Genomic DNA, 25,787 nt, shown 5'->3' with positions numbered 1-25,787 from the left:
TTTCCTGATGTGTTAAAGCAGCCGAGATTTGGGAGCCGCCCGCTCTTTAGATGATAAAACCTACTTGGAAATGTCCTGCTCGAGTTTTCCAAGAGAATGTATTAAAAACAAGCCAGAGCCCTTTACAGCATTCCTGAAAATGGAAAAAATCCTTCATCTCTCTGAGGATCGCATGAAAACAACTGTTGGAAGGCCTGTTAAATATGGAAAAGCCGGAATCCCGTGACTCCACGCTGCCTCGGTGTATGGGGACCCCCCCCCCCGACATGGTGTACCCTCTGCGGGTTGAGGAAAACTCTCAGCTGTGTGGAATCCATGCCTCAAATGTACGATTTGATCCACCTTTAGCGCAGCATTCCTAGATGGAACAAATGGAAGACTGCCCCGCAGTTATTGTACTGTATGCGTTTGTGGAACAAAACGATTGGAGAGTCAAGTGAGCAAATGGAGAGGCTGAGTTCAAGACGTCCGGGGACTGACTGCATTCATTTAACACCCCTCACTCTTGCACCTGTTGCTTATTGTCGAGGCAGTTTGCCACTCTGCAGGTGGTGCTCCAGACCCAAAATCTCCAGTATTATTAACAAATTGAGCGGGCATATCTTAGCAGCGCTGTAAAACATGGAAGCCAGGATACTTTCTGGAATCTGAAAATTCCTGGGTTAAAGTTGAGATTTCCGTGGTCAAGTTCCATTTCCTAGAAATATTAAATCCATGGGAATGTCATACTGGACGTATTTCAACAGAATTGTGGAACTCTACCTCGGGGGCAGTCCAGCCAAGCTAAACTCCCTCTGTTCAGAAGCTGCTAATTTCAGAGATGGCTCTTGACTGGGCCTAGAGCAGAAACTCAGAGACAGATGCAGGAAGTAGCCATCTTTTTGAGAACACACAACTCTGCCTCTAGCAGAGTAGTGGGAAGGGTTGTAGCTGGGATGAAAAGACCCAACTGAAATCCCAGTTCTCCACCAGTGCAGACCACATGTGGGGAACCTTTGGCCCTCCAGGTGTTACTGAACTACAACTCCCATCTTCCCTGGCCATTGACCATGTTTGCTGAAGTTGATGGAAGTTGTAATTCAGGGGTCCCCAAACTACGGTCTGCGGGCCAGATGCGGCCCAATTGGCCTCCCAATCCGCCCCGCGATGACCCCCGCCGCTGCCCCGCTCTTACGGTGTGCGGCGTGCTTCCAGATCAGAAAAAGCGCCGAAAATCGTTTGTGCGCATGCGTATGGGCCTCTCCCGACCCAGAAGAGGTCATTTCCGGTGCACTTCCGGGTCGGGGGGAGGCCCATGCGCATGCGCACAAACGATTTTCGGCGATATTTCCAACCTGGAAGCGCGCCACCATGCCAGAAAGTGTGTGTGTGCATGCGCACGGGCGTGCACTCCCCCTCCCTCTGGCCCGCTGTGCGCGCACTCCCCTGCCCTCCGGCCTGCCGCGCGATCGGCGCAGCGGGCACCGGCCCAAAGCCGGGTAAGTCTGGGAATCCCTGTTGGCTCTACAGATGCTGTTGAATTACAAGGGTCCCCTACATCTGGTGTCTGCATTACTGAGGCTGATGGACCTATAAGCCTAAAGAAAATAAAGTCCGGAATAATAAAACATGCAGAGAGGTGGGCTCACGATAATTTTCTATTATTTCTTATGTATACTCCAGCAATTTGAAAATTAAAATTAAGACAAGTTTTTAAAAATCAGGAGATCTGTTCTTGAACCCATTTACACACACACAAACAAATGCTTTTAGGCACTTTTTATTTTCCAAAAAAAAAGGTCATATATATATATATAAAGCATCTCATTCTCTTTCAGTAATGATACAGCTGTTTTGCTTGATCATTTGCATAGGATATATCGCCATACAAAAATAAGGACGGGGAGTGGGCAGAGTAGCAGGGGAAGAGCAGCAAAACAATATGCTTGTGTTTTTTTTTCTTTCCAGGATTAAACATCTGAAGCCTTACAAAAAAAAATATGTACATCTTTTCCCATCATCTATTTACAATTAAGAGCAATGCTTTTTCTTTTTTTTTAGAAAAAAAAAAGCTATAAACAACTTTAATTTATCAAGTTTGTGGAAATTTTTCTTTAAAAAAAAATCTCTACCATATACCACAAAAATAAATAAAAGACGCAAACAATAAGTCTGAACAAAGTTTTGCTTTGAGGCCTTTCTCCCCTCCCCGCTTTTTTTTGGCATATTGGTTAGTTAACTTTAGTTTCTACCCTTTGGTTGACAGCATAACATTGCAGCTCAGTGGCCATGATGCGGAGATGGGGGGCCAAAGCGCATGTGAGGGCTTCTGAGCCCATGCTGGAGTGTCTCCCCTCATGCCAAAGGCAGCGCTGTGCACAACTTCAGAACCCTCTACACCCTTGGATCTTAGGCTCCAAGACGTGCACAATGGGAAAGAACAAGGAAATAGGCTAAAAACTTTTAAAAAACAAACCAGAGTTTCTAAAGCAGCTTGTTAATTAGCTGTTAGGAAGGGGCAAAGGCTCAGAACTCTGCTGCAAAGAAAAGCTTGCCTCGCAAATCAACCCCCCCCCCCCCGTAACTGAATTACCGTACTTATGGGTGCAATCTGACCGTATCCTACAACTCAATCCCTTCCTCTGCTGCTCGGAATCCAGCATTAAGGACCTGGTTGGCAATGAAGGATAAGGCTCGGAATAATTTGTGGTTTTCTGGGGAAACCTGGAACTGTGCGTTATGATTTACCCAGTTTATATCAGGCATAGGCAAACATCTGGAGGGCTGAGTTTGCCTATGCCTGGTTTATATCCTGCCCTTTCTCCTGAGCGAGAGGGGGCACAGCAAGAATTCATAAACGAGGACCTGAATAGCAATCTCAGCTACAATCTAGTAAAGATTTTAGGTCTCAGATTCCAGGAAGAGACCTCCACTCCAACTCTACATTCACTTGGGAGTAAGCCCCACAGAATAGAATAGGACCTACTTGCAAGTAACTATACATAAGCACTGTTAAGAGCACACATTACTTTGTCCCACTGAAGCCAATTAGACCTGGAAGTGCTCAGATTTTGTCAGGATTCAACCCATTATAATGCCTGAGGCAGCAGTCTTCTAAAGCTAAGGTGTTAGAAGTAAATAAACAGAGTGGGACTTATTTGCAAGCAAACATGCACAGGATTCTTCCACTGTTGGTCACAGTGCACATTTTACTCTTGTGTATCTAACTGCCTTGTGCTGCTTGCTAGTACCATTTCCATTACTGCCTCTGAAACAGATTAACCTGTGAAATTTTATGTTGAATTAAAATAAAGTTTGAAAGGCCACCACTTGATTTTTTTTAAAAAAAAATTAATGCAGAACTAGTCACAGATCATTTTCTGAAACCCATGAGAATGGGCAGAACAGTTACTCTTGAAGACAGAACACCATTGAAAGTTAACGCACCGGACTTCCTTTTCCCTGTTCGGTTCCGACAATAAAAATCCACCACTCTTTTGTGGTTCAACTCATCTTGCCTTCCTTATCATTTCGAGCTAGGTAAGATGGTGGAGCCATTGCTGTGGTCACATGCAGACAAGGCTCCCGTACCTTTTAATAGCTAGGCAGAAAGCGAAATTTCAGCAGTGGGAGCTCGTCGCTCAAAGAGCCACAAAACACGGGTTTTTTTGCTCTAGGTAACCGCATTCCAACTGGTAGTGCCTTCCCCCCAATTTAAAATGGGATGAGGTTTGCGTATGAGCAGAAACACTTCCCGCCCCTCTCTCATCCTGTCCTCAGCTATGGTATATTAAGCTAGATTCCAGCAGCAGAAAACATTCCCTCTTAGTGTTAGAACTCCAATTTTACAAAACGTGTTTATGCTTTAATTAGAAAGGGGTGTTTGTTGGGTTTTATTTTGGGGGGGGGGATTACAGCATCGTTTACATTTTAACTAGCAAACTTTGGGGGAGGAGAAACTGCAGTATCCTTTGCCTTTGCGAAAGCTACAAGTCAGGTCCCAGCCTCTGCCGTCCCCCCAGATCCATATTACATAGACAAATACACAGAAAGTTTCAGTACACATTAATTATCACTAGCTGCACCGGGAATGCAACACACACAAACAGGTGCTGTGTGCATTTGATACCAGAACCTGAGCTGGGCCTGAACATATCGATCAAACAGGCTACAAACCACACCAACATCAGATTCCCACAGCCCCCTTTCCATGCTCCAGAGAGCTGATCAACGCAGCTTGTTTGAAAGGGCTACACGCACACTCAATACAGTTGAATCGGGGGCAAAAAAAATCCACACAGAATTAGATTGTGCTGGTGTTGAACCAGCTTAGTGTTTTGATATTCTAAACCCACATTCTAAATCCTTTTTAAAGCAATATTAAGTTTAGCTTATAGTAAGAGGTTTAACATTATGTATCTGATCCACCCTTGTTATTTAAGCTCCTGGCAGTTGCTTAACAGTTCATATTTTGCAAAATATTTTGCACTTGCAAAACATTTTAGGGGGAGGAAGCGTGATCTGTTTTGAATTCTCAGTGCATCACATCCGTGTGGACAATAAGAAAAGTGATTGAATGGCTAGCTCATTATGTGAAACCAAGGCGGCTAACTCTGTTTGAGAGGTATTTTAAAAAGATGGTTCGATTCTTAAATGTGCCACATTAAAACCGTCCAAAGTAAGATGGTTGCTACTTTTCCCAGCTGATTTCTAGAAAATCCTTTTGTAAGAAAACATTATAAGCTGATCTGCATATTTACAAAATCTTTGTCATAGCAAACATGCAACTTACAGAACATTTTGTTCTATGGCTATTTATGAATTTGTGTGTGTATATATATATATATTTCATCTCCACAGAAAAAAAAATCTTTTTTTATAAAATATAACAAGTAATAAAACATCCAGTAAAATTCTGACAGAAAATAAATGGTGGCTTGTCCTCTTAGATTCACTTAGCTGTAAATTAAATTAGTTTTCCTAAACACTGCTTACCAAAGCAAGAGTGTCTTGGTCAGGGCCCCAAAAACATAGATTCCAGAGCTTTTGAGACTTAATACTTACATTTAGGGACACCTCGTCATGTTATACTTTGCAGACGTGAGATGGGGCACTTCAATACAACATACTTTAATCAGCTCCATACCAATTAACTGTCATTGCTTTCCTTAAAGGAATCCCGGGGGTCGCATAGTTTGATCTGTCACAGATTCCCCCATCACAAAACAGTATCCAAGAGTCCCCAGCAAAAGGGTTATTTATGGGCATTAAATACCTGTGGTGCAGATATGTCCATAGACACTTGTTTACCTCCACAGACAAGAAGAGCTTGCCAGACTGCATTGGCTTCACCGTAAGCCATAAATCACAGCTTATCGTGAATGAGCAGAGTCGTCGTGTGTGTTTGTTGACCGCTCCTCAACTGGCGCATGTGGGAACAACACAAACCTTGCTTATTGTGCCACCTGAAGCTGGGACCGTGGTTTGCTGGAACAAACCACGGTTCTGGGTTTGGAAAACACGCCAAGCCAAGGTCTCCGGTTTGTTTCTTCTGCTCACGCAAGCAGAGTAGTGAAGCAGCAGCAGCAGCAGCTGGGAAACAAGCATGGCCGCATTGCTTGTTCATGGATTACTGTGATATATGAACGCAAGTCGCCATGTGGTAAAACAGTTAACCGCAAAACCCTGGCTCCCCGATACATGTCATTAGCCAAAATCTGGAAAATGGCTCCCATGACGGCACAGAAACCACACACTTGGGCAACCTCTTCCTGCAAAATGTTTTTGCCTATGCATACATGGAACCAGTTAATCCTATCTGCAAAATATATACCACGGTAGAGAGCCCTGAGATGACATCTGTGGGGGGCTGAAGTCAAATGCATGAAGAGCAAGTCACGTGGCCATGACATGGCGAAACCATCAGTATTGTGACACAGTGTCTTCCCTGTTTCCTCATAAATATACAAAATATACACTTCCAGTTTCTTTCGCAATTTTTCCTCTTTTTAAAAATGGAGAGCAGTTCATATGCAGTCAAAACACTTAAGCTAATTCTAACTGAACGTATATATACTTTAACCGAGTCACTAGGAAGTTGCATAGATACCAAAGAGCCTCATGGACAAGTCCAGCCTAGTTCTGATGTCTTTTCATGTGCAGAGCCAAGTGGTCAGACCGAGAAAAGCTGCGACTGCACACGGCACACTGGAAAGGTTTGGCCCCAGTGTGCTTTCTGTAGTGGCGGGTCAACTCGTCGGAGCGCGCAAATCTCCAGTCACATCCTTCCCATGTGCATTTGTATGGCTTCTCTCCTGGAAACAATAAAAAGAAAAGCACACAAAAAAATTAGTCACCACTCAGTCAAATACCACTAGCCAAATTCCAATCCAATCGACAAGGTCATATAATGCTCCCTGCATATGGCGAGCTAGCACATCAGCGAGAGAGCTACGGCAACCTACTTCCTTATGAGTTAGGCTTCCAAGTGCCGGGATATATCTACGTGGCAGAGCAGTCAATAATCCGGCACTCCCACTTGCAGTGCAGTGTGGGATGGTCCACTACAGTGGACGCTCGGGTTGCAAATGTGATCCGTGCAGGATGCACGTTCGCATCCCGCAGCGTTCACATGCACAGGTTGCGATTTGGTGCTTTTGCACATGCGCAAGCGCTGAAAGCCAGAAGTAGCCCATTCGGGTACTTCCAGATTTGTGCAGTGCGCCACCTGAAAAGACGCAACCTGAAGCGTCTGGAACCCAAGGTATAACTGTACTCTGTTTTGCACCCTGTGTGGATCGATGCTCAGGGCCCCTTTTGCAGCATAGGAGCTTGCTAGAGTCATATCAGAAGCCTCCAGCTTGAAACTGGGACACCCCCAAAAGCGTGAGAAACAGAGGCAGCAAGGACTCCTCCTCCATGTTCAGGGACTTCTGGCATTCTTCAAGTAGCACGGGAAGGAAGCCTCAGCTTCCACACTACCAACCCACCCATAAATTTCTTGAAGTCCTCAAGTGTCTTTTCACAACTAGCCATGTGCAATTACGAGTACATTTAGTCAGGCAGAGGGCAACACAAGAACCAGCCTGCTGGATCAAACCAAAGGTCATAGAATCATAGAACCACAGAGTTGGAAGGGACCCCAAGGATCATTTAGTGCAGGAATCTAAGCTACAGCATCCATGACAGATGGCCATCCAACCTCTGCTTAAAAACCTATCAAAGTCCACAGGCTCTGGAGGCAGACCGTTCCACTGTCGAACAGCTCTTACTGTAAGAAAGTTTTCCTGGATGTTTATGTGTACGCCACGCAGCCAATGAAATTGCTTATGACGAGGCCGCAATGCAAGGTATCATGGACAACAGTCCTCCTTTACTGGCTCTCACCATCTCTATCAAGACATATACAAATGTACACATGGAATGCCTCTACAGCCATCAATTTTTAATCATTTCATTGTCTCCTTTGCAAATGAGAGAGCCATGAGTGACAACAGGCTTCAAATCCCATCTTCGCTACGGACTCTGCGAAAGCAGCACGGCACCTGAGAATCTGCAGTCCAGGCGCCTCAAAGCTAACTCTTTCGCAGGGCTGCTTCAAAGGCAAGCAAGACTGTAAAAAAATGTGCTAAAACACTTCTTAGAAATATCTAGATGACAGTCTTACGACCTCAACATCAGGGACAGGTAGGTGTACATTATTCCAGTTATGTGTACAGACACAAGAGATGTCCATCATAAAGTTTAGCCCAAAATGTACACTAGAATTGCAGGCATCGACCCAGAATAAAGTTTGTTTACTGAACATTTCAAGGAAGACTGTGGAGATAAAGGTATAGGGAAGGCAGAAGAGGAGGAGGGAGGGAGGGGAGAGAAAGAACGAACAAACGAACGACATTAAAAGACAAGAATTACCAAAAGAGAAGTACGCCTTCCAGAAAAGTAGATGCAAACACAAAGTCCAGCTAAAATATGTTATGACTAAATCCAATTGAAACCAGTGAAACTAGTTAGTTTCATAAGCCCCATTGAAAGCAATGGGACTCAAGTTAGCTGCAACTTTCAAAAACTTGTTCCGCCGGTTCAGTCACAGCAAATTCTAGCTGAATTGTGTGCTTTGCGTTTACATCCACTTTTCTGGCAGGTGTACCTCTCTCTTGGTATTGTGTAGAAAGAAAGGATGCGATGAAGTGGAACAAGGAGAGCAGAATTTGTTTAACTAGGAACCAAGGGAAAGGGCACAAAAACTATGTACTCATTAGTCAAAGGAAGGCCTTTGTCTGTGGGACTTTTCAAAGCTTTTTCTTCCCTCCTGCAATCTAGCGACTTTTCTCAATATGTGAAAAGCCAGGTTCTCAAGCAAACCAGTTCTGTGCCTGATTTTGACGCCCAAAACTTTTCCCGCAGCAATAGATTAGAAAGTGGGATTCATCCAGCCAAAGCATACTTTTAACAGGAAGAATCAGCTCCAAAATGTTTCCGATTGATGGCCTACTGTTAGGAATGCAAGTAGCCGGCTATTCTGAGGTGACAAGTACCTGCAATTCCCAGTGACTTCAACTGGCACGTATGATACTTAACACCTCCAAAATTTTGACCGCAGATTTATGTAAGTGCCCAATATAGATTTAATTGCACGGCTTTACACAGTCCCTTTGGAACATGTTGTCACAGATAGGGTACTAAATTAAATGGCCACATATTTAGCTAAGTGGGGTATTTTTAAGCACACCTCTAAAATTTGTAACTATTTTTGCTGAAATTATGAGAAGAGTATTCATAGAAAGTTAGGCCAGGGGAAAAGATTTTTCCTCATAAGTATGAAGGAACCTGTTCCAGGGAAGTTTTATTTATATGGCCAAACCTTACGTCATTTGAAGATGAAGATCATTTATATAGCTTCTGTTGTACATTATACAAAAGTGAACAGAGATTGTGAAAGGCTTTTTCTACTGTGCAATTATCTTGGGTGTGATCTGACAGCAGTCACAGTGTTTCTCAAACTTCCGAGTCTCCAGCTGCTGTTGGACTACAATTCCCATCATCCTAGGCTAGCAGGTGATCAGGGATGGTGGGAGTTGTAATCCAACCACCGTTGGAGACTCAAGTTTGAGAAACACAGCAAGCTCTGCCAAGGTGCAGGAGGTTCCTGACACAGGTGGGCTACGCTGACATAACTCCCTCATCCTCTACTCAGCGGGAGGGAGATAATACCAGTTTATTCCACCTACTCTGCCACAGCCAGCACCCAGCTGGCTGAGATGAACAGGGAGGGTCTGAAGTGAGCATAAGCCTGAAAAATGGGATGTTTTATGGATGGGATTGGGAACGGGGAGGAAAGGGCTGGATCGTAAGTCTTTGGTACGTGACCTGGTAACCCGCCGCAAGTTAAGCTGGCAAAAAGGATGGTGTAACTCAAACATTATTTCCAAGGTTCATTTCCCCTCTTCCAGGCTTGGGCTAGCTCAGACATCAGCTCTCGCTTTACACCAGCTTCTTGTGTGTAGGACTGATCCCTGGGGTTTGGTTCTCACAACAGCACAGGGAACAATAAATCTCTGTGAAAGTGCGAGAATCACAAGACTGCCGTTTTCCTCCAGCCAAATAACACGCTGAAAACTAGCGTGCGAAGGCAACAGGAGGGAGGGCAGGCTGACACCGGAGAGGGTAGGTTCCCAAATAGGGGGAATGTTTCGAATGGAGCAGCATTCAGCGATGTGAGATGCCCTTGCAGTCTGAAGCAGCACATCCTGGAAGCAGATCCCCCCCCCCCATTTCTGGTGTTTGAGAGAACTCAGCCGCAAGGAGCCACAGGAAGAACATTCCCCAAAGGTCCCTACTTTTTCAGGGTAGACTCCTCCTTTGCCCTCACTGGCTACACACTGCGTTCCTCACCCCAGATACAGGAGACAGAGGGAGGCAAGGGTGGAGGGAGGAGGCGAAAGAAGGAATGAATAGGCGCAAATGCAGTTACATGTAGGTGTACACAAGTTAATCCAACTTTGGTCAGTGGGACTTGTTTCTATCTAACCGTGTTCAGGATTGCTGTATTGGTTGGGGATGAAAAACTACAGGATAAAACCTCAATTCTTATAGAAAAGGCCGTTTATTTCTTTACGGGTAGGAAACAGCAGGGCGTGTATCGGACAAAGAAATGCTATTGCCCTGATTTTCTCTGTCCTGGATGACTCAACTAAATTATTGCTCTTCAGTATGGCGGCTGCTCACTTTGGGGTCCTAGGACTCTGAAACACCGAGTTCAAACGTTTGCATCCTCAACACAAAGACAACATGTTGCAATGTGAAGTGCAATTCTCTATATGACACAGCCCAAAAAATCTGAGGGCTTGAGCAAGATTGCCAATTAATATTCTGCAAGCAAATTACACCTCAAGAGAAGCCACCCAAATTACGCAGCTGGTTTTGGACAAGGCGTTCTCCAGCATTTTCGGTGCTAGAACAGCATTTTCTCAAGCTGCCAATAAGGGAGACACACTCTGAATTGTTAAAAGCAAACCTTGTCAGGTTTGGGAGTTAAGTACGCCTCTGATTTTTAGTGGGTAAGGAGGACTTTTCTTCAGAAAGGTCCAGCCTCTGTATCTGATTGTGAGATTAATAAATTACTACTACTACTACTCTGGATAGTCACATGCAGGCCAGAATCCACCCCCACCCCCCAAAAAAACCATACAAAGGCTGAAAGCAAGCAAGACCAGAGCAGTGAACTGTCCACAGGAAGCTTCTTCCACAGATGGACATCATTATTAGAAAGGAAGAACATGATTTGGGGACTACTGCACTAAAGCCACATGAATTACAAAGGCAGTCAATGTCGGCCTGCCGTGCCAATAATTAAAACCTCCATTGCAGAATTATTTTTGCACCAAGTGGGGAAAAGAGCAGAAGTGTGTTTGTGAGCAGAGTCAACTGCAAAATGGCGTCCAACATACGATGGAGAGGAGGGACTACAACATTGAACTACAAAATTTGACCTTTGAAAGCATTGTTGACCTCTGTGTATTGTTTTTAACTAGCCAGGTCTAGTTCTCGCCGAGCTGTACCACTTTAGAAAACAGGGGCAGGTTTGCATAATTCAATGCTTCTTCATACAAGGAAGTTCCCTCTAATGAGGAAACCTGCTATGGAGAAGGGTTTAAAAGGTAAAGGTAAAGGGAGCCCTGACCGTTAGGTCCAGTTGCGGACGACTCTGGGGTTGCGGTGCTCATCTCGCATTATTGGTCGAGGGAGCCGGGGTACAGCTTCCAGGTCATGTGGCCAGCATGACTAAGCCGCTTCTGGCGAACAAAAGCAGCGCACGGAAACGCTGTTTACTTTCCCGCCGGAGCAGTACCTATTTATCTACTTGCACTTCATGTTTTTGAACTGCTAGGTTGGCAGGAGCTGGAACCGAGCAACAGGAGCTCACCCCGCCATGGGGATTCAAGCCGCCGACCTTCTGATTGGCAAGCCCTAGGCTCTGTGGTTTAACCCACAGCGCTACCCGCGTCCCACGGAGAAGGGTTTTAGCCTTCTGGAAAACCTGGTTTGTCATCTTTTCCCATTTTTAGGAGGAGTTGGGGGTTGAAAATTCCGTCCTAGGGCACCCTAGCCCAGACATGGGTTTTTCAGCTGTGTGAAAGGCAGGCCTTAGTTTTTCTGAATTCCCACTTACTGGTATATGGTGACCACAGAAACAAGACCCCAGGGTATTGTGATGACTCATAGCAACTGTTTGTTTATATATACAGTGGTGCCTCGCTAGACGAATTTAATTCGTTCCACGGGTCTTTTCTTATAGCGAAAAATTCGTCTAGCGAATCCCATAGGAATGCATTGAATTTTTTTTGGAATTTTTTTTTTTGCCCATAGGAACGCATTAATTGAATTTCAATGCATTCCTATGGGAAACCGCGATTCACTAGACGATTTTTTCATAAAACGAATTCGTCTAGCGAGGCAACCTCCACTAGAAAAATCCTTTTGTTAAGCGGAAATTTCGTTAAGCAGGGCATTCGTTAAGCGAGGCACCACTGTATATATAATAATACCTACATACAAGCCTGCTATACATATAAAACAAATGGTAATTCTGTTTAAAGCCACGTATACAATACATATTGCCAGATAAGAGTCAAGTACAATATGTGTTACTTGACTCATGTAAGTAACAGCATTTTCCTAAAAGGAGGATGGAAAACACTATGAAAGATCAGGTGAATATTTAGGTAGGTGAAATGAAACTTCCAAGAGCTTTTGAGAAAGAGCAGAAGAACATCACTCACATATCTGCACATACTTCTCGGCCATTTAGCCAAGAGAAAAAATTTGACCCAAGTTCCACACACAAAAACTGTTTCAAGTTATTTCAAAACTTATTCCATTTCTTTCCTGTGCTGAGCTTTAAGGGGCCGAGGAATCCGAGGTTAACAAGATTTGTTTGCTTAAAAAGCAGAGAGACACTGAACCCTTTATTCACCATTTTTATGGGTTACGCAGTAATGCAAGCCTAATGACTGCACAAAATACAGAAGCTGCAAAGTTTCAGGAAAAATAGTTGATTCTTCTCCAGAAAATTTAGAATGAACATGGAGAGGCTGTGAAACCCAAGAATGCCATCAGTCATCAAATACAACGGTGCTGGAACATGGTCTCTGTACTAAAACAGCTATTTCACTGTAGAAAGGATTTAAAAAAGAAAGAAAAAGTATCTAAAGTACGAGCAGAACTCCTCCACTTCAGAGCAGCTTCCACAGAATTTGTTTAAATGTCAACACTGCTCAACTAAAACAGCATGGAGGAAACTGGTACCAAGTTCTGGCGAAGCAGCAACACTCCAGCTCTTTCTTCCCAAGCCAGAAATATTATACACATCACTTCTGGGAAAACAGAACTGCTTTCCTTTTAAGTTATGTTTCAAACAGGAGGGTTTCCCCCCGCCCCTCTTGCTCTCTTCATAACTTTAATTGGATTTTTGCATCATCTCACAGATTTCAAATATTTTGTTAGGCGTGAGTTGATCATCCAGTGTATTTTAAGCCCTCAAAATTGCTCATATGCATCCCGTCTTGCAAGTAGATTTATTTACTTTTATACAAAAAACACAGTTTGGAAAGCATGTGGAATACATTTATGTTAAACTGTTGGTCGAACACCAACATTTGGTTTGGAATCACTTTAGAACAAGACCGCACCGTACAAGATAAGAAAAGGAAACTCAGAAAAATAATAACCATCTACATTCTCCTTATTGAACGACTACTGGTGCTACAAATAACACACACCTTTCTTTTGATGTGCCCTGAAGATGAATATTGAAGGCTACAGCATCCCACATCCAGATCTTCATTTTCCATGCAGTATCCAACCCGAAAGCCCAAAAATATCTTCTTGATGCCATAGAACTACCCGTGCTCAGTTTCAGCTTCTGAACCATGCTTAAGACTAAAAATACGTTACATGCCTTTGCCCTGTAAATGATATCACAATTTCTGCTAGGATGTTGTTTTATCAACAATGGATGTTGTCATGGGTGCTGGAATTCAAAATTAGGAGAAGCAATGGGAAATTCCAGCTTTGGGGTGAAATGTCAGGTGTTTCTGCGTTCTTCTGGTCCCAAGATTGCATTTCTAGGAAATTTCTGTTGTGTGGTTTTGGTCTTTGCATTTTTTGGCACAAACGAAAGATGGGAAATTGGAATACAGATAGTGGAAGTGGGGAAAATATCAGGTACTTCTGGTGTAAAGGAATGCAGAGGCCAGGAAAAGGTTCCAGCTCAGCTTCTCTTCTCCCAACTATGAGGGCTGACTTTTGAAATAAGGTGTGTGCTTCTAATCTAGATTTAGAGAGGGGCTTTGTGGGGAGCAGGCGGAAGAGGCAGAATTCTGGGAAAGAAAAGACGGGCGATTAGGGGTGCCCCTCTTAAAGACCACAGAAAACACATTTGAGCAGTGTCTGGTCAAGTCTCCTTATTTCAGATCCCAAGATCAACTTTTTAAAAGGAGGGCTGACAGCTTCCGTTCCCTTTTCAGTTAATTACTGATCTTTAATTATTTACTCTAACCTAAAATCGTTCTAGCTAGGTGCGGGAAACGCCAGTTATTCCAAAAGCTAAAGAAGGGATGAATAAAGCTCTGGCAATTTCAGAAATGGATTCGCAAAGTAATGTTGTACATAGGAGGAAGCGGGGGGACAGGAGAGGGCTCCTGTACTATTAATAGTTGCATAGAAGAGGCAATTTCAAAAGGCACCGCTTACACCTTCTGAAATTCCCTATTTTATACAATAAATTAAAGATTCTTCTGGTCACCTTCAGGGAAATAATCCAAGCAAATCCAACTGCAAAACTTGTAGATTGCTGCTGAAAGAGAGCAGACCTGGTTCAAAAAAGTTTTTAAGACAGGTGGACTAGATTTAAAGTCCCATCTTTATGCAGTACTAGAAATTCCCATGGCAACCTAATCTTTGAGACAGGTTGAACTGGAAGCCCAAAAGTTCTGGGTTCAAATCTAGCCAGAAAGTTATGAGTTCCAATTTCATCTTGGTCATGAGGGCATAGATTAGCCTTTGCCAAACCGCTGTGCCTTTCAGCTTCTATAGCATAGGGATAGTTCCAACTTTGTGTGGGTGACAGATGCATTTGAAGTGCTTTAGAGAAGCACTATTTGAATGTTAAGTATTGTTCCCTCTATTTTACAACATACCTGTTACATATCAAGGTAGATTGTGGAGCATAATCTTTTGAAACACCTGTCTGCACTCGATGGTCTGTCTACCTCTGCTGAACTGAACTCGCATTTTTTCATTTTGGGTGGGACAGAAGAACAGCAACAACTCTGCTTCAGTCTCCACTAAACTGCTGGAGCAGGACTCAACACTGTTATTCCTAGGGCACGGCGAGTACGGTGTTTTCTTTTTAAATTTTAAAAAAAGGATCGTGCTTTAAAATAGATTCCACAGGGTGGAGTTTTGTTTCCTAGCGGATTGAGAAAGGGAGATTCAAGAGTCCTAAAACAAAACATTTCGCACGCACGCACGCACACACACACACACACACACACAAACAGCAGAGTTGTACAAACAGGACCAATAAAATAAGTTGCATGGGCGACAGGTCAAAAAGGGAAGTCTATTCTGTTAATAAAGGCCAGCTTGTCTCCCCCCCACACACACACACTCACTGCAGTTGTGAATAAAGTGTGTGTTCTGCTGAGAGGAAGCGGCTTAGAAGAGCTGAGTCACTTGTGTGACTTCTCTTTATTCTCCTCCTTCATTGCTGTGTTTTTCTAGCTGCCTGTCACTCGTTCTACCTCTCTGTATTCCTCTATTTTGTGTCCTCATACGCACACCACAAGGATGCTCTCCTGTACCCACATACCTGGGCGTGTGGGATTGAACTCAGCGGGGCATACATCTGAGCAGACATCACTGACTCATTTATTTCAGCCACCTCCTGCCCTTATTTTGCCAAGTTGCTAGCTTTTCGTTTTACTTCCAAACTAGACCGTGAGCCCATTGAACGTGGCCTAGTTTTTCCAAGCACACTTCTGAAATAACCACTGGTTCATTGTGTCTAGCACAGAGTGTGGGCACAAAATGAGGTTAATCCAAAAATAGCATTCTCTATTCGTATACCCAACGGGGGGGGGGGGGAGAGAAGAAATTGCCTGAAAAACCCTAGTCATGCTTGAGAATGATAGGGATTATTCTAAGGGATTTTCCAACTCGCGCGCCAAGGAATGCCCCCACCGCACAGAGTATTCTAAGGAATACTAGGGTGGAAAACCACTGCCCTGCTAGGTGTTCCATATTGCCTCTCGGCTTAGAACTCTGCATAAATGGCTCTGTCCCAGAACAGCAGAAACCCTCCCTTCCTTCCTTCCACCCATCTAGAATTCAGCTGGGAAGAGATGTCAGGAAGAGATCCTTTCTCCTTTCACAAGAAAGAAGAGCCCCAGTTACATAAATGGATGGGGAAACTGTGGCCCTCCGGAAGATGTTGACCTACAAGCCAGCATGCCCAACAGCTAGAGGACCACAAGGCCACCCCACCCATGTTAGAAAATGTCTAAGAAGAAGTCAAGATCAAAGTCTTACTGGAAAAAATGGTTGTGTCTCCTACCTGTGCCTGTGTGTGTTTTAACTGCAATGCATTATCCATTACTGCAGGGAGGGGGGACCTATGACTTCCCCCAGATGTAGTTAGACTCCCATCACGCTGACCAAAGCTGATGGGAGCTGGAGTCCAGTAACAACTGGAGGGCCACGGGCTCCCCATCCCACCCCTGAACTACCATAAAGGGGGCAAAGGCCTTCCTGTTTATTTACAAGATGCTACTCTAAATCCCAAAACTCGGCCCTCCAGATGGTTTGGGGCTACAACTCCCATCACCCCTAGCTAGCAGGACCAGTGGTTAGGGATGATGGGAATTGTAGTCCCAAAACATCTGGGGGGCCGAGTTTGGGGATGCCTGCTCTAAGGTAACAAATTGTATGCAGGAAGATCCATCTTCCTGCATCCAGGAATATAGAGGAGGGTGAAAGGTTGTTTTCTGCTGCTCCAGAGAAGCGGACACGGAGCAATGGATTCAAACTACAAGAAAGAAGATTCCACCTAAACATTAGGAAGAACTTCCAGACAGTAAGAGCTGTTCGACAGTGGAATTTGCTGCCAAGGAGTGTGGTGGAGTCTCCTTCTTTGGAGGTCTTTAAGCAGAGGCTTGACAGCCATATGTCAAGAATGCTTTGATGGTGTTTTCTGCTTGGCAGGGGGTTGGACTGGATGGCCCTCGTGGTCTCTTCCAACTCTATGATTCTATGATCTTCTCACAAGTTTGCGGATCTCGTTTCCATCCCAGTCACACTATTAATGTGCTACGGTAGTAATCCTCACGAGGAAGACATTCCCAATGAAATTTCTCCTGGTTGAAGTGGTGTACTGAAGCCATGGAAATCCATAAACCGAAAGGCGTCACAACAGGAACTCTGCCACTTAAAGAGAGGCAGTGTGGTATAGTGGGAAGAGGGTTCATTCAAATTCCCTCTCAGCCACAAAATTCACTAAGTGGCCTTGGACATGCCTTTATCTCTCAGCACAATCTGCCTCATAGTGTTATTGCAACTGTAAAGTGGGGTAGCCCCCGAGTCAAACGGAATTCTGAACAGGAAGGTCAAGAGACAAGTGTGATAAATCTTTTACAGTAACTTGATGAATACTTAGGTTGTCAGTACAATGCATGCAAGGCAAGGGAAAGGAGCCTTGCACACACTTCTTATCAAGGTTGTCCACACCCACCGAGGCAAACAAACATTTACTGCAGTTATTGGACAACTAAGACAACAGAAGCCTATGAGAAAGACGTTAGCCCTGAACGGGATCAGAAGCAACCCGTTTCACCCAATTTACAGTTCACTCACAAACCATTAAAAATTCTAAACAGTAACCTAAATCATTCAAACGGGGGGGGGGGGGCGGCAACTTGAAAATTAACATTGTTTTGGGTCAAAAAGCAAGCCATAACTTTCTTGCTGCTGGTGTATATAAAGTTGCAAGAAACATGCCCACATCAGCTTGCAACTACAGTGGTGCCTCGCTAGACGAATTTAATTCGTTCCATGGGTCTATTCTTGTAACGAAAAATTCGTCTAGCGAATCCCATAGGAATGCATTGAATTTTTTTGAATTTTTTTTTTTTTGCCCATAGGAACGCAGTAATTGAATTTCAATGCATTCCTATGGGAAACCGCGATTCGCTAGACAAATTTTTCATAAAATGAATTTGTCTAGCGAGGCAACCTCCGCTAGAAAAATCCTTTCTTTAAGCGAAAATTTCGTCTTACAGGGCGTTCGTTAAGCGAGGCACCACTGTACCAACTTTTGAGAATCAGGGTGGTTCACAGATCATCTCACCTTCTAGAAAACTCTGAAAATGTATAGAGAAACCTATCCCTAGGTGCAAACAGGATACAGAGGGCACTGTCTTCAATCTGGTCTCGTCAGGGGTTTTCCTGAATGTTGCTCTGATATTGGGATGTGTCCCGTCCCCCCAATACAGAAGCATGAAAATATGAACGCATGATTTTGAGAGGGAGAGCTATTTCGGTTCTCAGAAATACACCAGGTACACATTGTGGGACTCGCAAGTAGTGGACATGTTATCTTGGATTCGATCAAAGTCACCTTCATCAGAGTGATCCCAGGTTGCTGCACCATATAACCAAAGCAAGGTATAGTTTTAGCAACCAAAGCTTTTTTTTTAATTTAAAAAAAACCCATCTGTTCTAACTAACGACGACCCTTAGTTTTTATAGGCCCCAATAAGCAGGCAGACAAAATTTAAACTGTCTCAGAATGAACGCATCATAAAGTATTTCCACACAAAAAATAAAGCCTTAACACTTGAAGTAAACAACACTGTCTCTATCCAATGATATGAGCATCCAGAACCCAGTTAGGCCTTTCAGCAAACACCACTTTGGTCTTACTGTGCAGGTGGCCCAGTACAAATGGAACTCTGAAGTTCTTTCATTCTCAAGCCTACGGTGGCCAAATGACCAGAAAATGTAAGCAAGGCCCGCTCCCATGCCATTCAAAGCAGCTCAATTTGCAGAAAGCAGTTACCGCCTGCAGATAACTGTTAAAATGGATTGGCCAACCCAAACGTTGGCACAACTGCTTGAGAAACCATCCCCATGAATAAAATACCTGCTTCTCCATCGTTCGATCAGATATTTGAAAGCTGTCTCTCCCCCTGCCCTTCTTGCACTTTGGGTTTGGCATGTCCATCCTTTTGGAATCGATTATTATCTCCATTTTACAGAAGAGGAACTGAATGAAGACCAAGCTGGTGAGATGTTTTACCAGTTCCCTATTCCTACCCACAGGTTATTTCTGTTTTCTTAAAAACAACAACACATACAGGCATGTTGTCCTCAGCAGCGGATGAGAAGCCTGTCCCACTCTAAAATTCCTGTTCTATCGAGAGTTGCCCGGAGAAAGCCTGGGATTATTAGAGAATCCCAACTGGCAGAAATTCTTCCTAGCCCAACAGTATAGTAGCAGCAAGTCTCTTCCCACCAGGCATACAAACACACACACACAAAAGAGACTTGTCAAATTTTAAAAAGAGGATCTGTAATAAATCCATACCATCTGGCATGTGTATTTATATGTTCTGTATACAGGGAGATGGTTTCCTCGTCTTTGGTTTGGGTTCCACAGCTGCTCAGCTGTGCTCTGCCATTTTCACACTTCACGCTTCAAAGATGGCACTTTTAGGCTCAACGCCACCCCCTTTTCAATGGCAGTGTTTATATAGTTAAGATTCAGAGCCCACCACTCACTCGGTTCGAAACAATAAAAGGTCGCGTCGAAAAATCCCACTCCGATCTAGGCAAATCAAGAGCCGTTTGAACACAAGACGTGCTTTCAATCAGAGATCATGTTCAATGTATTTAGCCATCTAGGACAGGGTACTTTGAAAACTGGAAGAATCTTCTATCGTATGTAGATGAGACTTAACTTTGGGGCAGGGTGTTAGATAACTGCCACCTCCCAAATAATGCTATTCCATCAACTTTAACTACGGTAATAAAAAGACTGCTTTCTCAACAAGAGACTTGTGTGTATTTCCTTTGCAATCTATCCCGATGAAGAATTCCGCAGAACTTGGAAGCTTGCTAATGGCTGAGATTTTGACCGATCCTAATAAAAGTATTTCAGGCTCTTTGCTACTTATAATTTGATGGCCCTAAATATTTCAAATCTTTCCTCACCCGGAGATGCACACCAGCAAGCAAGCAGCCAGCCTACAACATTTGCTTTAGAACAAATGAGGAGGCTGGGCGGGGCTTTGGTTTCCCAGGTTATTGGACTACAACTCCCATCATCCACAATCACTGGACTGGGAGAAGTTGGGAGTCCAACAACATCTGCTTCAGAAGGCAGAGCTGGTAACAACAGGATCCCAAGCGAAAGCTTCAGAATTTGTTGCAATTAAGGAGCATCTGAGCATATTATGGTGATTCCTCTGACTCAGTCCCCATTTGTTTTCGTGAGGCCCTTTCAGAATTAAGTGTGTTTACAGCTAGCAACAGTCTTCCTTATCAGGCATCAAATATCCTGGAACTGAAGCTTAATCCCTCCGAGAGAACAAGTGACATGCTTTCAGCAGACATTAGGCATTTAATTAAAAGCAAAATTTTGTTGGTGGTCAGAACTAAAAAAAGTCTCGTTGGTGCTGGCACTGTTAAATCCATGATGGCAAATAAAAATGAGATACATGAGCAGTTCGCTCAGCCTCCTATCCCATCCCCAAACCCCAAATCACACTGGTTTCTACGGCAATAACTAGACAAAAAATGAAGAGCTGAAGCAGACATAGGGTTCGTCAGCATCTAAATTCTTGAGAACCACTTTATCTTCTAGGCTAGGGGATTAGTCCAGAGGCTGACCTATGCCAGCAGCTGGGATTTTTTATTATTATTTACCATGCTTTGATTAAAAATTTGATCAACCACTAGGAATCATACAAAAGTTTTGGGGAGGGCAAATTTGGCTCAGCTGCTCCTGATCTTGGACGGCAAAAACCTGCAACCACACAGGAAACACTTAAAAAAACAAAACAAAGTACACTGTCTATCTCGTGTGCTCTGCTATTTTTCTCCCAAGGAAGGAATGGGTTTATAGAGCTCGTAAACAGGGATGCCAAACCATTTGCCATTGTTGCCCAATTACTTTGCATTCGTGCCTGTTGCACCCTGTGCTCCCCGATGTTATTTCAACTTATACTCCATTTTCACCCTGTTTTTTTATGAGGCAACAGACAGAAGGCTAGAGAAGTCCTTACCCGCACCCAAAGTACACAAACCAATTGCCAATTGAGAGGGGAGGGGTCCGGCTTCCAGGTAAGAACCAGGGAGTTAGCAGAGATCTTTAACAGCAAGACTGCACTGCAAACACTTATCCACAGTGAAGGGATAGAACTTTGTATTACACACCTTGTGTTCGAGCTGTTACCAAAAATAAGACACTGTCTTATCATTTTCGGGGGGGGGGGAGCCTTATTCCAGCGGGAAGGGCTCTACGAGGCGTGGCATGGCTGAGGGCAGCAAGCTGTTGCCGGGAGGAGCCACGTCCTTGTCTTATTTTCGGGGTATGGCTTATATTGCGGAAAGACGTAGAAATCCTGCTATGGCTTATTTTATGGGTATGTCTTTTCGGGAAAACAGGGTAGTACTGCATACTATTCATTAGTTATCCTTACTCAGTTCAGGAATGCATATTCATTTCTCAAGGAAGGAGCTGTATGATCAAGAAGTCCACATGTATGTTATTACTAGGCCCTAAAATGAAGGCATCGGGACGCGGGTGGCGCTGTGGGTTAAACCACTGATCCTAGGGCTTGCCGATCAGAAGGTCGGCGGTTCAAATCCCCGCGACGGGATGAGCTCCTGTTGCTCGGTCCCAGCTCCTGCCCACCTAGCCGTTCGAAAGCACATACTGTAAAAGTGCAAGTAAATAGGTACCGCTACAGCGGGAAGGTAAACGGCATTTCCGTGCGCTGCTCTGGTTCACCTGAAGCAGCTTAGTCATGCTGGCTACATGACCCGGAAGCTGTACCCCGGCTCCCTCGGCCAATAATGCAAGATCAGCGCCGCAACCCCAGAGTCGATCACAACTCGACCTAATGGTCAGGGGTCCCTTTACCTTTAAAATGAAGGCATGGCTCTCTCCTATACAGAAATTGCATTTCTGCCAACAACTGAAAAGCATGGCTACAGCCAGAGGCAATCCATACTCATGTTTTAAGGTTCCTTGTCCCAGCTCGTGAAATTAGGCTCTTTGGCACATTCACACTAAAGATGGTTTTTACAAAAGATTGACAGATTCAACACCTCCCCCCCCCCCTGTTATCAACTTACTTGCTGGTAAAAGCAGGAATCTTGAATTTCGTTTATTTTCCTCGCATCCCATCCCTTTAAAGGAGAGAGCCCTGAATCGCCAACAACCTCCCCTGGTGTGTCACGTGAGCACCACTAAAAATCGTAAAATATGGTTAAAATAGCCAGCAATGAGAGAAGCAGGTGCCATGACTGCCATTCGACTGCCTCATTTCTTGCAGCGCGGAAAACTATAGGACAGAGAAACAATCTCGGGAGGAAGGAGGCTGCTGGGGCTGGCCGCAAGATGGGGCAATAGGCAGCGGGCTAGACACCCGTCCTATCTGAATTCAAAGCCTTCCTCCATGACGAACACAGACCTCTGTGATATTTACCCCAGCTTCCGAAAAACATATGAAGTGATTCTGACTTGGATTGGGGCGTATCAGTGTTCTAGTTGCCCATCAGCCTTAATGCAAAGTCTTGGGCTGGCCAGTCACTTGTTCTCATTTCATCCTCCTTCCTACGAGGATAAAATGGAGGAAAGGAAGGCCCTCTGCCTTGAGCTGGTTGGAGGAACGGTGCGATAAAAATAAACTTAAAAAACAGGTTGGATTCTAGAGGCTGTCTGAATAGTCTCTCCCGTCTACACTGGTTCTCAGACAACAGTTTCCTTTTAAGGTTTTTAAGAGTGCCTGGCTAGAGAAATCAAAAACTAGCATTGGGGCAGAGGCAGAAGTGTTCGATGGCCAAGCCTTAAAAACTTTGGTAACAGGGATTGTACGCATCTTGTTACAGAAGTGCCCCTTCTCTTGGAAGCATCGAGGGGGGGGCTTCCATTTCCCGGCAGCATATACAAGCTATATCTATAGATAGATGAAATAGTTTCTAGCATTAAGTGCAGAACTATTAATGGCAAGGCAAGCATGTGATCAAAGAACATGTCTGCCCAGAAACTCCCAACGCAGAAAGACCCAGAGGCTGCTCAAAAACATCTTCCATACCAGATAGGGGAGGCTAAGGAACGCAAATGGCAGCTTGCTGGCCCCGTTAAATGGGAGTTCACAGCGCAATCCTAAGCCCCACTGAGTGCACTACGGGCTCACCCTCAGGTAGGCTTGCAAGTTTTAGGCTTATCACCGAACATGTGCAGACTTCATATCAGCTAGTAGTAAAGTCTCTCACTTCTGAGTTGGGGAGGACAGGGCTGTTTCAGGGCGACGTAGGGCTGCACGATTCATGCCGCACCAGCAAAAGAAAAAGCTCATTTTTTTATGGCTATTTGGAACCTCCAAGAACAGGGAAGGGATATTTGGTGGCAGGCCACAATACGTGGTTGGGGGACTCCGCTCAGCTTTGTGGGTGACAAAGTTCAGGCCTGGGAGAGCAAGCAAGAGGGAGGGAGAGAGACAAACAAACCTCCAGGCAACTTGACCGATACACCTTCTTTACAGAAATTAACCCAAGTGCTTGCAAAAACACTATTTAGGGGGGGTCGCCTTGACTTATTTAGAAAGCTGCCGTTGCATTTGTATAAAACCTCTCATGCGCAAATGCTACGGCAGAAAAGTTAACTATTTATTTTTTAAAACACACACACACAATTTGAATCCTTTTATTGACTTCTGGCAAGCAAGTTCAGGTCGGTCACCCTGCCAATAACACCAGTTGAGGGTTTACGGCACATCAGCCTATAATAAGGATTTCTGTCCACGATCATGAGGGTTGCGTAACGTCAGTTATGAAACTAAAGTTATTGCCCACAGCCAATGGAGAAAGAAAGCCTTGTACTGTGGCTTTGGAGAAAGTACTTTAGCACCAATTTCCCTCTGAAGCTGGGATGTGAACCTACGGCCTCACGTAATGTCGTTTTATTCCAACTCCAATCGGCCCCAGCCATCATCGCCAATGGTGATGGGAGTTAGATTCCAACAGCATATGGAAAGGCCACAGTTCCCCATTCCTGCTCTAGAAAGCAAGGACCAGGTTTAGATTTAGCATTAGAGAGACCGGGCTCAGGTGTGTCCAGCAAGCCAGTGGTTGAATGAGGCTCTGGATCCCATACAGTCGTACCTTGGTTTTCGAACAGCTTAGTTCTCGAACGTTTTGGCTCCCGAAGGCCGCAAACCAGGAAGAGACTGTTCCTGTTTGTGAACTATTTTTGGAAGCTGAACATCCGACGGGGCTCCTGCGGCTTCCGATTGGCTGCAGGAGCTTCCTGCAGCCAATCAGAAGCTGTGCTTTGGTTTCCAAACATTTGGAAGTCAACTTCCGTTTGACTTCCAAGGTACAACTGTGTTCTCCAAATTCCTCTGGCCTCCGCAAGCCACTGTCGCTCACTTTCAGGAATCAAGGCAGGTTGAGGTTTTGAGTTTTGGCAATTTAAACCCCCCAGATTTCTACAGCACGAGAAGAGCAGGGCTTGTTTTCACCAGGCCTCCTTAGTTACTTAGGGCACCCCACATGCAGTTATCCTTTTCAGTTACTTTGGCTACTTTGAAATAAGTCCTGTTGTATTTATGGGGAGAGAAACCACAGCCCAACAGCCTTAAGCCCAAAAAATGGGCCAAGGTAGCCCAGTGAAGGACATTGTTCGGAAGAGACATGAACCCAGGTATCGCTGATTCAAGACCAACACTATAGGCACTCTGCCTCACTTTAAAACCTTCTCCATAATTGTAGAATCCAACAAACCTTTGAGCATGTTAACTACTTCAGGACTGAGAAAACAAATTAAAGGTGCTAGAACAGGCCTTTTCTCCTGGTCAGTTGGCAACGCTCATAAAGATTTCAGCAGCAATGTGACGTAATATATATATACAGTGGTGCCTCGCTAAACGAATGCCCTGCTTAGCGAAATTTCCGCTTAACAAAAGGATTCGAATGCGTTTTGCGAAAAATTCGTCTAGCGAATCGCAGTTTCCCATAGGAATGCATTGAAATTCAATTAATGCGTTCCTATGGGCAAAAAAAAAAATCAAAAAAATTCAATGCATTCCTATGGGATTCGCTAGACAAATTTTTTTGCTATAAGAAAAGACCCGTGGAGCGAATTAATTTCGTCTAGCGAGGCACCACTGTATATTTAAATGGTTTGCTTTAACAGCTGCGTGATCTTCAGAAACTAACGTGTGAGCATGGAGATAAAAACCACCCGCGAAACTCTGCAGATGAAGCCTGTTTAAAAGGCACGGCGACAGAAATGGAAAAGGTTAGCAGCGCTGGACCCTTATTTGCCCGACAACTGAGCCTCAGAGCCTGTTCCTACCACTCCCATGTAAGCTGTGCATTTATTTATTTATTTGGTCCCCCTGCCCATTTGTTTTATTTCTTGCAGTTTACAAATCCTACAAGCTTGCTCCTATCTTGAGCTGAGCACCTCTCTCACCAACCGCTGCTGCCTTTAAGTTTGCTCTGAAAAGAATGCCATTAAACCTACTGAAAGCCGTTCAGGTGGAGACAGATTGCTAAATAAATACTATGAAAAGGCACAGGGTTTCCAAATACAAAGGAAGAAAGCGTACGCTCTGTTTTGACTTCTAAAAAAGCAAGATTGCTGCTGGAGGCTTTTTGTATTTTAAAGTGACAGATCACAGAGAGGGGTGGATGAGAGTCAGGTTAAAATGGATTGTTAGGAAGAGAGAGAGAGAGAGAAAAAAAAAACCAACCAATGTTCCCCCATAGATACTACAGAACAAGTTGAGCCAGATAAACAGGTCTGTTAAACCCCTAAGGGGATTGGAAAGAGTATCACACAAAACTTTAATAACATACATTTCATGACCTACATTTATTAAAGCTTTCGTGCTACAGTGTTTTTATAAATAGCTTTTGGGGGGGAGGGGGTGTTCCTAAGCCAAATGAGTACAAAGAATTTAAGGAAAACAGCTAAATTAAGCTTCATAATTTAATATGGGTTTTGTTTTGGGTTT

At 44.2% G+C, this 25,787-nt stretch overlaps 1 protein-coding gene across 2 annotated transcripts in view; it reads right to left on the bottom strand.

Annotated features, from left to right (window-relative positions):
• Positions 1-1,743: 1,743 nt before the first annotated feature.
• The window catches only part of KLF5 (KLF transcription factor 5), a 34,176-nt gene continuing 10,132 nt past the window's right edge, over positions 1,744-25,787 (bottom strand). For both annotated transcript variants that reach the window (XM_035114951.3, XM_035114952.3), the window contains exon 4: positions 1,744-6,293. In XM_035114951.3, coding sequence (XP_034970842.1) covers positions 6,115-6,293 — 179 coding nt within the window. In that variant the 3' untranslated portion in view covers positions 1,744-6,114. The remainder of the gene's footprint in view (positions 6,294-25,787) is intronic.

The sequence above is a fragment of the Zootoca vivipara genome, chromosome 4 (assembly GCF_965207765.1).
Source record: "Zootoca vivipara chromosome 4, rZooViv2.hap1.1, whole genome shotgun sequence".
Classification (NCBI taxonomy): Eukaryota; Metazoa; Chordata; class Lepidosauria; order Squamata; family Lacertidae; genus Zootoca; species Zootoca vivipara.
This window is presented reverse-complemented; position numbering and strand designations above follow the sequence as displayed.